We start from the raw sequence: 14,449 nt of genomic DNA on the forward strand, positions 1-14,449 counted from the left end.
GGACCTGTTGGCTCTGCAACTTACCTGGCTGCTTCTTGCTCTGACTGAGGGCTGCTGGGAGCAGGGGGTGGGGCTTGTTGCATGTGCCCGCCCCCTGGGCTCTTTACTGCCGGAGCTCCGCTCCTGTGCGCTCCTGCAGGAAATGACCCCTGATTCCAAATATATATTTTTATAAAATTAAGTTTATGGCTTCTCTCTGCACCTGCCCTGGTATATTCACAGCAGTTTCATATGTTCATGTGTTCATATGTGTTCTTCTTCTGTTTTATGAATATTGTACATCGCCCAGAGCCTTGCTGTGGCAAGGATTGGGCAATTCATAGATATAATTAATAATGATGATGATGATGACAATAAATATCCCATTTCTGGAATAAAAGACTGAACCCAGAGGGAGGAAGTTCGCCCGGCTGCTTCAAGCCCTTCTGCTTTTATAACGCCAGCGTTATGCTTTGAAGCTTCCTCCAGAGATAAGAAGGATCATTCCAGAAAATATTTAAAGAATAAACAAATGTTTCAAAATAACAATAAAAGGTTAGGAAACTGGCCGTTGGCGGAGTACAGTGATAATGTTCAGCAGAAAGAGAGGAGGTTTGCTTTTCAAAGAGTTTGAAGAACGTTTGCATTCATAACACCCTAACCCCCCCTACGGGCCACTGGAAGGGTTGCCAACCTCCAGGTGGGCCCTGGCATTCTCTAGGAACGACAGTTGATCTCCAAATGACAGAGATCAGTTTCCCTGGAGGAAACGGCAGCTTCAGAGAATGAGCTCTATGACATTACATCCCCGCTGAGCTCCCTCGCCTCCCCAAACTCTGCCCTGCCTAGGCTCTACCCCCAAATCTCTACAGCAGGGGTGACAAACAGGCGGCCCGGGGGCCGGGTGAGGCCCCCGGAGGGCTCCCATCAGGCCCGCAGTGGAACTGGCTATCTCCTGCTTCCAGTTCTGCTGCTGCTGCTGCATCATAGCTTGCTTCGCCAGTCTCTCTCACTCGCTCAGCCATTTCATGTTTTAACCTGGGTCCTAGACTCAGAACTCTGAGCGTGAGGTTTCTGAGGTGAATGTCGATAAATCAAAAGTAGGTTTTTGCAGCTTACAGAGCTAATGTTTTAAGCATGCTTTTATTCTAAATAAGAAAAATAAATCTTTGTGTTTCTGTCCTTTATAAAGTTTATATCTCCGCTACCTGGCATTAGATTTTATGACACACATGGCCCAACGAGGTCTCATTTATGTCCAGGGCTCTTTTTGTAGAAAAAGCCCAGCAGGAACTCATTAGCATAATAGGCCACACCCAACAGCAAAACCCATTAGCATATTAGGTCACACCCTGACAGCACCGCTCATTAGCGCATTAGGCCACACCGCCATGTTACCAGAAGTGTGGTCATCCAGCCACACTCACCTTTCCCTTCTTATTCTGTTTACCTTGTTTGTTGTCAAAACCCGGGGCTTTTTTTGTAGCAGGAACTCCTTTGCATGTTAGGCCACACACCCCTAATGTAGCCAATCCTAATGAGTTTCTGCTGTTGGGTGTGGCCTGTTATGCTAATATGCTCCTGCTGGGCGTGGCCAACTCGGGAGCCAGCCAGAACTCCGTTCCTGTGCGTTCCTGCCCAAAAATAGCCCTGTATTATGTCACATCCGGCCCCCATGACGAATGAGTTAGACACCCCTGCTCTACAGATTTCCCAACCCAGAGTTGGTAACCATAGGTCCCAGCGCGGCTGATGATCAAACCCATCCAACAGGCTGTGGGTTGAATCATAAGAACATAAGAGAAGCCATGTTGGATTGGACCAATGGCCCATCGAATCCAATGGGGGCCCAAAGAGGCTTACATCAATCTCGTCTCCTCCATATTATCCTCACAACAACCCTGTATGGTAGGGTTGGCTAGACTTGTCGGAACCCACCCCCTTGAAGGCAGGGGTCTCCTGCCGCCAGGCCCCACCTCCCCACCACTGGCCGGCAGGGGGGAGCTTACCCCCCAAAAGAGGGAAATACAGCAATGTGTCTACATCAATGCCCACATGACCCGGAAGTGATGCCATCACATCCAGGTTGTTGGGACGACACTCTGGTACCTGGGAAAAACTCTGTGGTAGAAGCCAAATTTACCGTAGAGTTTTGGCCCAAATATCAGAGCTTCTCCCCGACGTCCCGGAAGCGATGACGTCACTGCTAGGTCACGTAGGCAATGATGCATACATGTCACTGCACATCCGATGGGACTCCCTGCTGCTCCCAGTAAATCCCCCCCATCGCCTGCCGGTTGCCAAGAAGGACCTGGCAACCCTAACATTGGCTGTGAGCCAGTTTGGTGTAGTGGTTAGGAGCACGGACTCTAGAGAGAACTGGGTTTGATTCCCCACTCCTCCACATGCAGCTGCTGGAGTGACCTTGGGTCAGTCACAAGTTCTCTCGGAGCTGTTCTCGCGAGCAGTTCTCTCAGAGCGCTCTCAACCCCACCTACCTCACAGGCAATGCTCCCTCTAAGCTATGGAGTCTTATGAGCAAAAATTCTACTTTGTGAGCTACTGGCATTAAAGTTGTGCGCAAGCGATTTGGCTGCTGCATAAATTAGTTGGCTCTGGAGCCCTCCTTCCTGAGCGAAGACAAAAATGTGTGAGCCGGAGGCTAAAAAACTGTGAGCCAGCTCACACTAACTCAGCTTAGAGGGAACACTGCTCACAGGGTGTCTGTTGTGGGGAGGGGAAGGGGAAGGAGATTGTAAGCTGCTCTGAGACGCCTTCGGGTAGTGAAGACTGGGGTATAAATCCAGTCTCCTCCTCCTCCATCTTCCTCTTCTTCCAGCTCTATGTTTCTAACTTCCTGAAGATGATGCAGGCGGCCTGCCCTGTTTCCCACCATTTGTAAATCATGTCCAAATTCCCAGCCAAAACCCACCTTCAGCAAACTGACACCACCACCCCCCTGAAAAAAAAGTGGATCTAACACTCCTTTTGTCTATGAGCTTTTCATGCAGGTGTTTGCTCTGGGGTCGGTAAGAACAGCCAGGCATTCACGGGAGCTGTGTGTATTGAATCTATAGTTGTCTGCTCCGGGCTGGGGAACTCCTGGAAATTTTGAGGGGGTGGAGTTTTAGGTATTGAAGGCAGGAGACGATGGTCAAAAGGCTTTGTTCAAAACATTGCTCAGCTCTGGACTGCTCTGCAAAGAGCGGCACTCAAACTTATACCGGCAGGGCTCTTTTTGTAGAAAAAGCCCAGCAGGAACCCATTAGCATAACAGGCCACACCCAACAGCAGGAACTCATTAGCATATTGGGCCACACCCCTGACAGCACAGCTTATTAGCACATTAGGCCGCACCCCCATGTTACCAGAAGTGTGGTTATCCAGCCACACCCACCTTTTGCTTGTTATTCTGTTTACCTTGTTTGTTGTCAAAACCCAGGGCTTTTTTGTAGCAGTAACTCCTTTGCATGTTAGGCCACACACCCCTAATGTAGCCAATCCTAATGAGTTCCTGCTATTGGGTGTGGCCTATTATGCTAATGAGTTCCTGCCGGGCGTGGCCAACTTGGGAGCCAGCCAGAACGTCGTTCCTGTGCGTTCCTGCCCAAAAATAGCCCTGCTTATACGATTTCGTAACAGAACTATATGCAACGTTACCAGATTCAGGAGGTCTGATTGGACCTAAGCAGAGCCTCAGGATAGGACATTCTGGGTGCGGTCAGACGGCGTGCTGGGAGCGGTTTTAAATTGCTCCGGCCCTTTTTTAACCTGGAGAATCGTGATCACACTCACCTCCTTGCTCCGGATCGCTGCGCAGCCACATCGCTCCCCGCTGTCCACACGCGGGAGCGTGCTTCGCTGTTGTTGTTTTTCTCTCTCTCAGTTTGGGCATGCGCACAGGCAGCCATCTGTAGAACTAAAAATTTTCGCACGTGCGCAGAACAGCAATTTCCACTTTAACCTGACTGCTGTAACACTTCCCTTTAAACTTTAAAGGAACACTTCCCTTTAAACGTTTACCCTGAAAATGGGCTCCGTGAGATCCCGAACTCGTCCAAACGCTAAAACTAGGCACCGTTTAAACATTGTTTTTAATAACGCGGTGGCAGAGCTCCGCCTATGCGCACAATGGCAACACTTTTTTTAAAATGGCTGGACGAAAAGCGGAAGCCTCGGGCAGCTTTTGAGCGGGGAGGGGGTTTAAACCGGAAGTGTCTCGACACCGCAGGAGCAATCAGACGTCAGAAAAGTGGGGCTGGAACCGGAGAATCAGGAAAACACCACTTGGGGACCTGCTATCCAAATACCCCGGGTTAAAGCGGTTTTGAGCCAGGAAACGACGGCTGGGGACGGGAGGCAGGTGTTGACCGTGGGATCGCGCAGATAAAATCCGTTTCTTAGGTGGGCCGAAAACGTACTAAATGGTCCGTCTGACCGCACCCTCTGTATGGCTTTAGGACCAATAGGCAGTCTTTATTAGGGAGCCAATCCCAAGAGAGACAACCAGAATGCTGCAGTTTAAACATATCATAGAACAGAACATGGACCCTGAGGAGGGCGGGCTTTGGGGAGGCTAGGAACTCCAGTGGAGGACAATGCCATATCGTCCCACCCTCAAAAGCAGCCATTTTCTCCAGGGAATGATCTCTCTCACCTGGAGGTCAGTTGTAATCTGAGGAGATAGGGGTTGCCAACTCCAGGTTTGGAAATATCTAGAGATTTTGGAGGTGGAGCCTGAGGAAGGCGGGGTTTGGGGAGGGGAGGGACTTCTGTTGGGTATGTTGCCATGACGCCCACCTTCCCAAGCAGCCATTTCCTCCAGGTGAACTGATCTCTGTCACCTAAAGTTCAGTTGTAAATCCAGGAGATCTCCACCACCACCTGGAAGCTAGGGTTGCCAGGTCTGGGTTGGGAAATACGTGGGGACCTTTGGGGGTGGAGCCAGGAGAGGGCGGGGTTTGGGGAGGGGAGGGGCCTCAGCATGGCGCAATGCCATAGAGGCCACCCTTCAAAGCAGCCATTTTCTCCAGGGGAGCTGATCTCTTTCAGCTGGGGATCAGTTGCAAAAGCAGGCCCCACCTGGAGGCTGGCAGCCCTGCTGGAAGCTCTGAAGGAAGGAAGGAATACAAAAGACACAAAAGATCAAACCGTGCAAAAAAAAAAATCACGAAAAATAATATATTCAACAATTAGTGGGTGTAATAATCTAAACTTGGAAGCTGGCAACCCTAATTGGACTTTGGGGGTACACAGGGCTCTTTTTGTAGAAAAAGCCCAGCAGGAACTCATTAGCATAATAGGCCACACCCAACAGAAGGAACTCATTAGCATATTAGGCCACACCCCTGACAGCACAGCTCATTCACATATTAGGCCGCAACTCCATGTTACCAGAAGTGTGGCCATCCAGCCACATCCACCTTTTGCTTCTTATTCTGTTTACCTTGTTTGTTGTCAAGACCCAGGGCTTTTTTTGTAGCAGGAACTCCTTTGCATGTTAGGCCACACACCCCTAATGTAGCCAATCCTAATGAGTTTCTGCTGTTGGGTGTGGTCTATTATGCTAATGAGTTCCTGCTGGGCGTGGCCACCTCGGGAGCCAGCCGGAACTCCGTTCCTGTGCGTTCCTGCCCAAAAATAGCCCTGGGGGTACGAACAGGTCCTCCGGCTTACAGACCATCTCTCTGTTCCAACAGGAAACCAGACCCCGGATGTCTGAATTCTCGGTGAGATCCACGATCATTTCCCGCTACGCCTTCACCACCATCTCCTGCACCTTGGTGAACAGCGGCTCGGAGGACAGGGAAGGCGTCTTTGAGATGCAGATACCCGTCACAGCGTTCATCACTAATTTTACCATGTAGGTGAGAGGGTCTGGCATGTTGCTCGAAGAAGCTCTATAGCAGAAGCCAAATTTACCATAGAGTTGTTGCCCAAATACCAGAGTGTCTCCCCGACATCCCAGAAGTGATGATGTCACTTCTGGGTCACATGGGGAGTCTGATTCCTTTTGTGACTATCTGGTGTGGCACAGCCAGCCAGAAAACTGCCACAGGAAGTGGTGGCGGCTACAAGCATGGACGGCTTCAAGAGGGAATTAGATAATCAATGGAGCAGAGCCACAAGGTATAGATAGGGACTCTGGGACAAGTGATGCTCTGTCTTCTTGGTGCTTGGGGGGGTCAACAGTGGGAGGGCTTCTAATGTCCTGGCCCCACTGGTGGACCTCCTGATGGCACCTGGTATTTCTGGCCACTGTGTGACACAGAGTGTTGGACTGGATAGGCCTTTGGCCTGATCCAACATTGGCGTCTCTTATGTTCTTATGTATTCTATGTGGCTCTTACGTTAGGCAAGTTTGGCCACCCCTGCAACATGGTCTAGTGTTTCTGTCTACGCTGATAACCGAATAGCTGAGAAGATGGGAATATGAGCATCACAGTAAACAAATGGGTAGCTTCCTAATTCAGTTAATGTGGAAATCTACCATTATAACTTAGCTCTCCTCAGGTCAGGATGTCCACCCTGCGTCTGGACTATCCCATTCAGACTGCTGATGGAATGCCCAGTAAGTAGAGATAACTGCTGAATAAATGGCCACCACGGGAGGCACAGCCAGCTTCAGAATGGGAAGATCTTGCCTAGTCCTATTTGGCACAGTAAAAATAGCGTTGGCACGTAATACTATGTGTACAGATGCCAGCCTCCTGGTGGGACCTGGAGAGGCCCCCTCCCCCCACGAATTACAGCTCCTCTCCAGACTACAGAGATCAGTTCCCCTGGAGAAAATGGATGCTTTGATCCAATTTTAGCTATACTTATAACTCGGTTACTTATGCATCTTGACTTGGGTTGCCAGGTCTGACTCAGGAAATATCTGGGGACTGGAGGGTGAAGCCAAGAGGCTTTAGGGGTGGAGCCAGGAGCAAGGATGTGACATTACTCTGGGAGAGGGGAGGGAAGAAGCACGACTGAACTCCAAAGGGAGTTCTGGCCGTCACATTTAAAAGAACCGTGTTCCTTTTAAATGCCTTTCCTCCATTAGAAATAATGGAGGACGGGGGCACCTCCTTTTGGGGCCCATAGAACGGGATCCCCTGGTCCAATCGTTTTGCAACTTGGCGGAGTTTTTGAGGACAGGCACGAGATGATATGCTGAAAATTTGGTGCCTCTATCTAAAAAGCAGGGCCCCCCAAGCCCCAGATACCCACAGATTGATCCTCCATTATACCCTATGGGGACCAAATTCCATAGAGCATAATGGAGCACCCACTGGACATTTCCCTCCCCCCGCCAGAGGTCGATTCAGGGGGGATCGCGGGGGATCGCAGTTCCCCCGGGTGAGGTGCGGGGGCGGGGCACACGATGAAGCCCCGCCCCCTGCTTCCGGCCGCCCCGCTTCCGGCCCTCATTCAGCCAGGAGGAGGCAGGAGAAGAGGGAGGGTAAGTTGCTTCCTCCCCGCCTCTCCCCACCCCTGCCTGCCTGGGGCCAGGGAGGGCCTTGGCGGGGCTTCCTCGCACTCCCGCTGGCCTTGCAGGTCCACCGCTGGGCCCCTGATGTCAGGGGGTGTGGCATATGCTAATGAGTTATGCTAATGAGTTCCCCTAGCTCTTTTTCTACGAAACGACCCCTGACCCCCGCTATCTGATAACCCTGAGGTGGGGGGGCAGCCTCCAAACCAGGGGATCCCCTGCCTTCAACTGGGGATTGGCAACCCTAATCTTGACTGTAATTACCCCTTCCTGGCAACTAACCCCCCCCCAACAATATGTAATGGTCAAGGAAGTCTTGTTTCAATGTATCTGAAGAAGTGTGCATGCACATGGAAGCTTATACCCAGGATTTAAACTTTGTTGGTCTTAAAGACGCCACTGGACTCAAACTTTGTTCTGTTGCTTCAGACCAACACGGCGACCCACCGGTGTTCCCTCTAAGCTGAGTTAGTGTGAGCTAGCTCACAGTTTTTAAGCCTCCAGCTCACACATTTTTGTCTTCGCTCAGGAAGGAGGGCTCCAGAGCAGTGTTCCCTCTTAGCTGAGTTAGTGTGAGCTAGCTCACAGTTTTTTAGCCTCCGGCTCACACATTTTTGTCTTCGCTCAGGAAGGAGGGCTCCAGAGCAACCTGATTTATGCAGCGGCCAAATGGCTCACTCACAACTTTAATGCCAGTCGCTCACAAAGTAGAATTTTTGCACACAAGACTCCATGGCCTAGAGGGAGCATTGCTACCCACCTGTATCTATCTGTGTAGAACAGTGATACAAAGGTGCGGAGCAGTTTGACAGGTGAGATTTTGGCCTCCAAATCAGTTAATGGCAAAAGAATAAATTGCCTCTGTTTCTATACCAAGGGTGCATGACGGTCAACAGCTTACCTTGGTTCTCCCATTTCACATACTCTACTAGATTACCTTTGCTGTATTCCCCAGAGGAACCCATTAGGTCGGGAGGGAAGGTCTCATCGTGGTATAGTCAGATCTCGTCAGATCTCGGAAGCTAAGCAGGGACCGAGAGTGGAAGGGAGACCACCAGGGGCATATGAAGGCTTACGGGTGCCCTAAGCACTGACCGATCTTGGTGTCCCCCTCCTTTCCACACTGATCCAGTCCATTTTAGTTGGAATTGCAAGTTGCTTACACTTCAGTCATTACAAAGTTAAATGTTGTTTGTTAGGAAACAGGATGTTACGTTACATAATGTATTCAAGGGCCGGAAAGTTTGTGGGAGTTGTTTACCCTAATGAAGTGACCTGTAACCTTTGTATTGGTCAACTAACATCTAGTTTGTGGAAATGCTTTGATCTAGCATTCATGTATTCACAAGGTTTATGGCCCTTTGTGTGAACCAAAGAGGAAGTTCTCTTCTAGAGGCTGAGACAGAAAGATGTAGCTGTTAGCATATGTAACTGAGAGTAACTGCAAGCATGTAACCTTTTATTTTATTTCTTTTAGCCAAAGTACCATACCCATGTTTTATTTTGTTTTTATAGTAAAGATATTTTTCTTTGACTAAGTGTGTGCTCTTGTGTTTGCAATACGACTAACGACCCTGAATCAAAGAATCCCAACAATTTTAGTTGTTGACCTGTCTGACCAGATATACAATGCAGGTTGCAGCAACTGACAACTGAATTTGGCTCCATCATTTTACTTTTAAACACATGGATTTCACTTTAAAACATAGCCTATGGCACTGCGCCTCGCCGACAAAAAATAGAAGATAACCCTAGAGTGCACCATAATCAATTTGCACTAGTTATATCCCCCCCATTTTTTTTTTACAAATCTTCATTCGTGTGTTTTTTCTTTCCACCCTTTTCCCAACTTTGTGGCGCCCCCTTTGGCCCTGGTGCCCTAAGCACATGCTTAGTTTGTTTAATGGTTAATCCGCCCCCAGAGACCCCCAAGGAAGGCTTTGCAAAGGAAGGCCATGCCCCCTGATTCTCATCACCAGAGGTCATTTCGGGGGGAATCGCGGGGGATCGCAGTTCCCCCGAGTGAGGTACGGGGGGCGGGGCACATGATGAAGCCCCACCCCCTGCTTCCGGCCGCCCCGCTTCCAGCCCTCATTCAGCCAGGAGGAGGCAGGAGAAGAGGGAGGGTAAGTTGCTTCCTCCCTGCCTCTCCCCACCCCTGCCTGCCTGGGGCCAGGGAGGGCCTTTGCGGGGCTTCCTTGCACTCCCGCCGACCTTGCAGGTCCACCGCCGGGCCCCTCATGGGGCTCGGCAGTGGAGCTACAAGGCCGGCGGTGGCGGCCGGGACTGTTGGGGGCGGGGTGTGTGGCCTTATGACACACTTCTGGTGATGTCAGGGGGTGTGGCCTTATGACACACTTCCGGTGATGTCAGGGGGTGTGACATATGCTAATGAATTATGCTAATGAGTTCTCTTAGCTTTTTCTACGAAACGACCCCTGCTCATCACCATAACCTAGTTGTGATATGACAGCAGCACATGCGTATCTGATCCACCTCACTCTTTTCCTTCCTTCTCCATCTCTTTCGTGGCTCCAGGTTCATCGGTGACAAAGCTTACCATGGGGAAGTTATTGGGAAAGACAGAAGGCTCGGGGATGCCACGCGACGCCACAGATACTCCAGGCCCAGAGGCGATGGGTAGGTATGGTCTTCTGGTTCGTCAGATGATCTGTCTTGCAGTTCCTTTGGAGTTCTGGGGCGCAGTGTCCAACACAGATAACCTCAATACCGTGACACATACAAAGCCATGTTGGGTAGTATGGAGCAGAGGTCCATCAGCGGTTATTAGCCACAGGCAGGGGTCATTTCCTGCCGGAGCGCACAGGAGCGGAGCTCCGGCAGTAAGGAGCCCAGGGGGTGGGCACATGCAACAAGCCCCACCCCCTGCTCCCAGCAGCCCTCAGTTGGGCCACGAGGAGCAAGAAGCAGCCAGGTAAGTTGCAGAGCCCGTTCCCCGGCCCGCCTTCAGGTACAAGCTCTCCCTCCTCTGTGAGGACAGATCTACACGTTCCCCCCCAATCCAAAACAGTCCAGTGGAGCCTGAGCGGTGGGTGTTGCCTTTTGACACACTTCTGGTGATGTCAGGGGGGTGTGGCATATGCAAATAAGTTATGCTAATGAGCTCCTGCACCTCTTTTTCTACGAAATGACCCCTGGCCACAGGGTATAGATGGAACACTTTCTCTGGGTCAGTGATGCTCTGTATTCTTGGTGCTTGGGGGGACAACAGTGGGAGGGCTTCTGGAGTTCTGGCCCCGCTGGTGGACCTCCTGATGGCACCTGGGTTTTGGCCACTGTGGGACACAGAGTGTTGGGCTGGATGGGCCTGATCCAACATGGCTTCTCTTGTGTTCTTATGCCTGGGGCAGTGATGCTTTGTGTTCTTGGTGCTTGGGGGGCCAACAGTGGGAGGGCTTCTGGAGTTCTGGCCCCGCTGGTGGACCTCCTGATGGCACCTGGGTTTTGGCCACTGTGGGACACAGAGTGTTGGGCTGGATGGGCCATTGGCCTGATGTAACATGGCTTCTCTCATGTTATTATGTCTGGGGCAGTGATGCTCTGTCTTCTTGGTGCTTGGGGGGCAAGAGTGGGAGGGCTTCTGAAGAAGAAGAAGAGAAGAAGAGATTGGATTTATACCCCGCCCTTCACTCGGAGTCTCAGAGCGGTGTACAAACTGTTTTCCCTTCCTCTCCCCACAACAGACACCCTGTGAGGTAGGTGGGGCTGAGAGAGCTCTGAGAGAACTGCCCTTACAAGGACAGCTCTTACCAGAACTATGGCTTGCCCAAGGTCATCCAGCAAGTGCAAGTGGAGGAGTGGGGAATCAAACCCGGTTCTCCCAGATTAGAGTCCGCGCACTGAACCACTACACCAAACTGGCTCTGGCCCTGTTGGTGGACCTCCTGAGATCACCTGGGTTTTGGCCCCTGTGTGACACAGAGTGTTGGACTAGCCATTGGCCTGATCCAACATGGCTTCTCTCATGTTCTTATGTCTGGGGTAGTTATCCTCTGTATTCTTGGTGCTTGGGGGGGAAGAGTGGGGGGGCTTCTGGAGCTCTGGCCCTGCTGGTGGCCCTCCTGAGAGCACCTGGGTTTTGGCCACTGTGTGACACAGAGTGTTGGGCTGGATGAGCCATTGGCCTGATCCAACACGGCTTCTCTCATGTTCTTAGTATACAGATCACCACGTCTATCCTTGTATCCGTGCATTGTCTTCTCAAAGTTTTTCGAAGTTTGCCAACTTCGGGTTGGAAATTTCTGGAGATTTGTGGTGGAGCCCTGGGAAGGCAGGGCCAGGGCTCCCAAGTACTTACCTTAATTCGCCCGGGGATGTATAGTTCTTTGCGGGACCATTCCCACGGGGAAAACACAGGCGCTGCACTATTCCGTTGCCCAGACGTGACGTAGGCACGTAGCCGGGCGACGCTCTAGCAATGGGGCTGGAAACTCGATGGTACCATCGAGTTTCCAGTCCCATTTCCAGAGCGTCGCCCAGCTATGTGCCTACGTCACGTCTGGGCGATGGAATAGTGCAGCGCCTGTGTTCCAAGCAAGAATCTTCTGGCAGGGAAGCATGTGTCCCCCGCCGGATTGTAGGTAGGTACTTGGGAACCCTAGGCAGGGATTGGTGAGGGAAAGGATTACAGTGGGATAAAACACCATGGAGTCTAACCTCCAAAGCAGCCCCTTTCTCCAGAGGAACTGATCTCTGTCGTCTGGAGATCAGTTGTAATTCCGGGAGATCTCCAGGCTCCACCTGGAGGATGGCAACACTACAGCGTGTTGGCTGCACTTACTGGAATGAGCTTCCGGATGAGATCAGGGCCCTGCGGGACCCCTCACAGTTCCACGGGGCCGTGAAAAGGGAGCTCTTCCATCAGGCATTTAGGTAAGGAGCTGCACGTCACCATCTATGCCCTGTGCACATTTTACTGGCGGCCTGAGCCGAGAGTGGATGTACCACTGATCAGGGGTCATTTCATAGAAAAAGAGGTGCAGGAGTTCATTAGCATAACTCATTAGCATAACTCATTTGCATATGCCACACCCCCTGATGTCACCGGAAGTGTGTCAGAAGGCAACACCCACTGCTCAGGCTCCACTGGACTGTTTTGGATTGCTAGCTATTGGGGGGGGGGAATGTGCAGATCTGTCCTCGCAGAGGAGGGAGAGCTTGTACCTGAATAAGACTTGGTCTTAAAGGTGCCTCGGGACTGTTTTGGACCGGGGGGCGGGCGGGGGGAGCTCTGCAACTTACCTGGCAGCTTCTTGCTCTGACTGAGGGCTGCTGGGAGCAGGGGGTGGGGCTTGTTGCATGTACCCGCCCCCTGGGCTCTTTACTGCCAGAGCTCCGCTCCTGTGCGCTCCTGCAGGAAATGACCCCTGCTGCTGATCGTATGTTCCTAAATGCACTTTACCATACCCACGTCGCCGTCAATATGCTAATGCTTTTAATAACTTTACCATGTATTTTATACTGATACTGATATTATTGTTTTATCTGTTGGTTCCTTACGTAAGCCGCCCTGAGCCTGCCTTGGCAGGGAGGGCGGGGTAAAAATAAATACCAACGGTTGAGCTGGACTAGGTCTCAGAAGACCTGAGTTCCAATCACCACCCACCAATGAAATCCGCTGGGTGATCTTGGGCCCGCCAGTCTCCCTCAGCCTGACCTACCTCCCAGGGTCGTTGTGAGGACAGAATGAAAGAAGGACATGTTCGCTGCTCAGAGCTCCTTCTCGGAAAGATGGGATAGAAATTGTCAGGGCTCTTTTTGTAGAAAAAGCCCAGCAGGAACTCATTAGCATAATAGACCACACCCAACAGCAGAAACCCATTAGCATATTAGGCCACACCGATAACTTTACAGCTCATTAGCATATTTGGCCGCACCCCCATGTTGCCAGAAGTGTGGTCATCCAGCCACACCAACCTTTTGCTTCTTATTCTGTTTACCTTGTTTGTTGTCAAAACCCAGGGCCTTTTGCATTTTAGACCACACACCCCTAATTGTAGCCAATCCTAATGAGTTTCTGCTGTTGGGTGTGGCCTATTATGCTAATGAGTTCCTGCTGGGTGTGGCCAACTCAGGAGCGAGCCGGAACTCCGTTCCTGTGCGTTCCTGCCCAAAAATAGCCCTGGAAATTGTAATCCCTGCCACGGCAACGGAATTATCCCTCACTGACCCTCACTGCTGGTGTAACAAGGGGGATGAATTATACCCTTTGAATTCCCCTGGCAGGGAAGATGGAGTCGAGACATTCAAGGCTTCTGGAACCATTCCCAGAAAAGGCCAGGCTCTTTTCCTACTTCACTACGAAGAGCTCCTGCAAAGACGGCTGGGAAAGTACCAGTATGCCCTCAGCATACGGCCCCAGCAGCTAGTGGGGCGCCTCCGGGTGGAGGTGAATATCCTCGAAAACTCGGGAATTACCTCCCTGGAAGTCCCGCCCCTCCGGAGCAACCGGAGCAGAGGCGGGGGGAATGGCGACGAAGGTGAGTAGGACAATGGGTCTGTTTTGTTTTGTTTTGACTTCTTCATTTATATCCCACTTTGGTGTGTCAGCCAGTTTGGTGTAGTGGTGAAGTGCCTGGACTCTATCTGGGAGAACCGGGTTTGACTCCCCCACTCCTCCACTTGCACCTGGCTGGATGACCTTGGGCAAGCCATAGTTCTGATAAGATCTGTCCTTGAAAAAAAGCCTTTTCTGTCAGAGCTCTCTCAGCCCCACCTACCTCCCAGGGTGTCTGTTGTGGGGAGGGGAAGGGAAAGGAGTTTGTCAGCCGCTCTGAGACTCCTTCGGGTAGTGAAGGGCGGGGTATAAATCCAACCTCTTCTCTTCTCTTCATCTGGTGTGACCTTGGGTCAGTGACAAGTTCTTTTGCAGCTGTTCTCTCATGAGCAGTCATCAAGAGAGCTCTCTCAGCCCCACCTCCCTCACAGGGTGTCTGTTGTGGGGAGGGGGAGGGATTGTAAGCTGCTCTGGGA

The 14,449-nt window shown here is 51.3% G+C and overlaps 1 protein-coding gene across 1 annotated transcript in view; it reads left to right on the top strand.

Moving 5' to 3' along the window:
• Positions 1-14,449, top strand: part of ITIH5 (inter-alpha-trypsin inhibitor heavy chain family member 5) — a 78,155-nt gene that overhangs the window by 19,227 nt on the left and 44,479 nt on the right. The window contains exons 3-5 of the mRNA XM_015425098.1: positions 5,679-5,842; positions 9,995-10,096; positions 13,703-13,956. Of these exons, the coding sequence (XP_015280584.1) occupies positions 5,679-5,842; positions 9,995-10,096; positions 13,703-13,956 (520 nt within the window). The remainder of the gene's footprint in view (positions 1-5,678; positions 5,843-9,994; positions 10,097-13,702; positions 13,957-14,449) is intronic.

The sequence above is a fragment of the Gekko japonicus genome, unplaced genomic scaffold (genome assembly GCF_001447785.1).
Source record: "Gekko japonicus isolate JY-2015 unplaced genomic scaffold, Gekko_japonicus_V1.1 scaffold3155, whole genome shotgun sequence".
NCBI classification, from domain to species: domain Eukaryota; kingdom Metazoa; phylum Chordata; class Lepidosauria; order Squamata; family Gekkonidae; genus Gekko; species Gekko japonicus.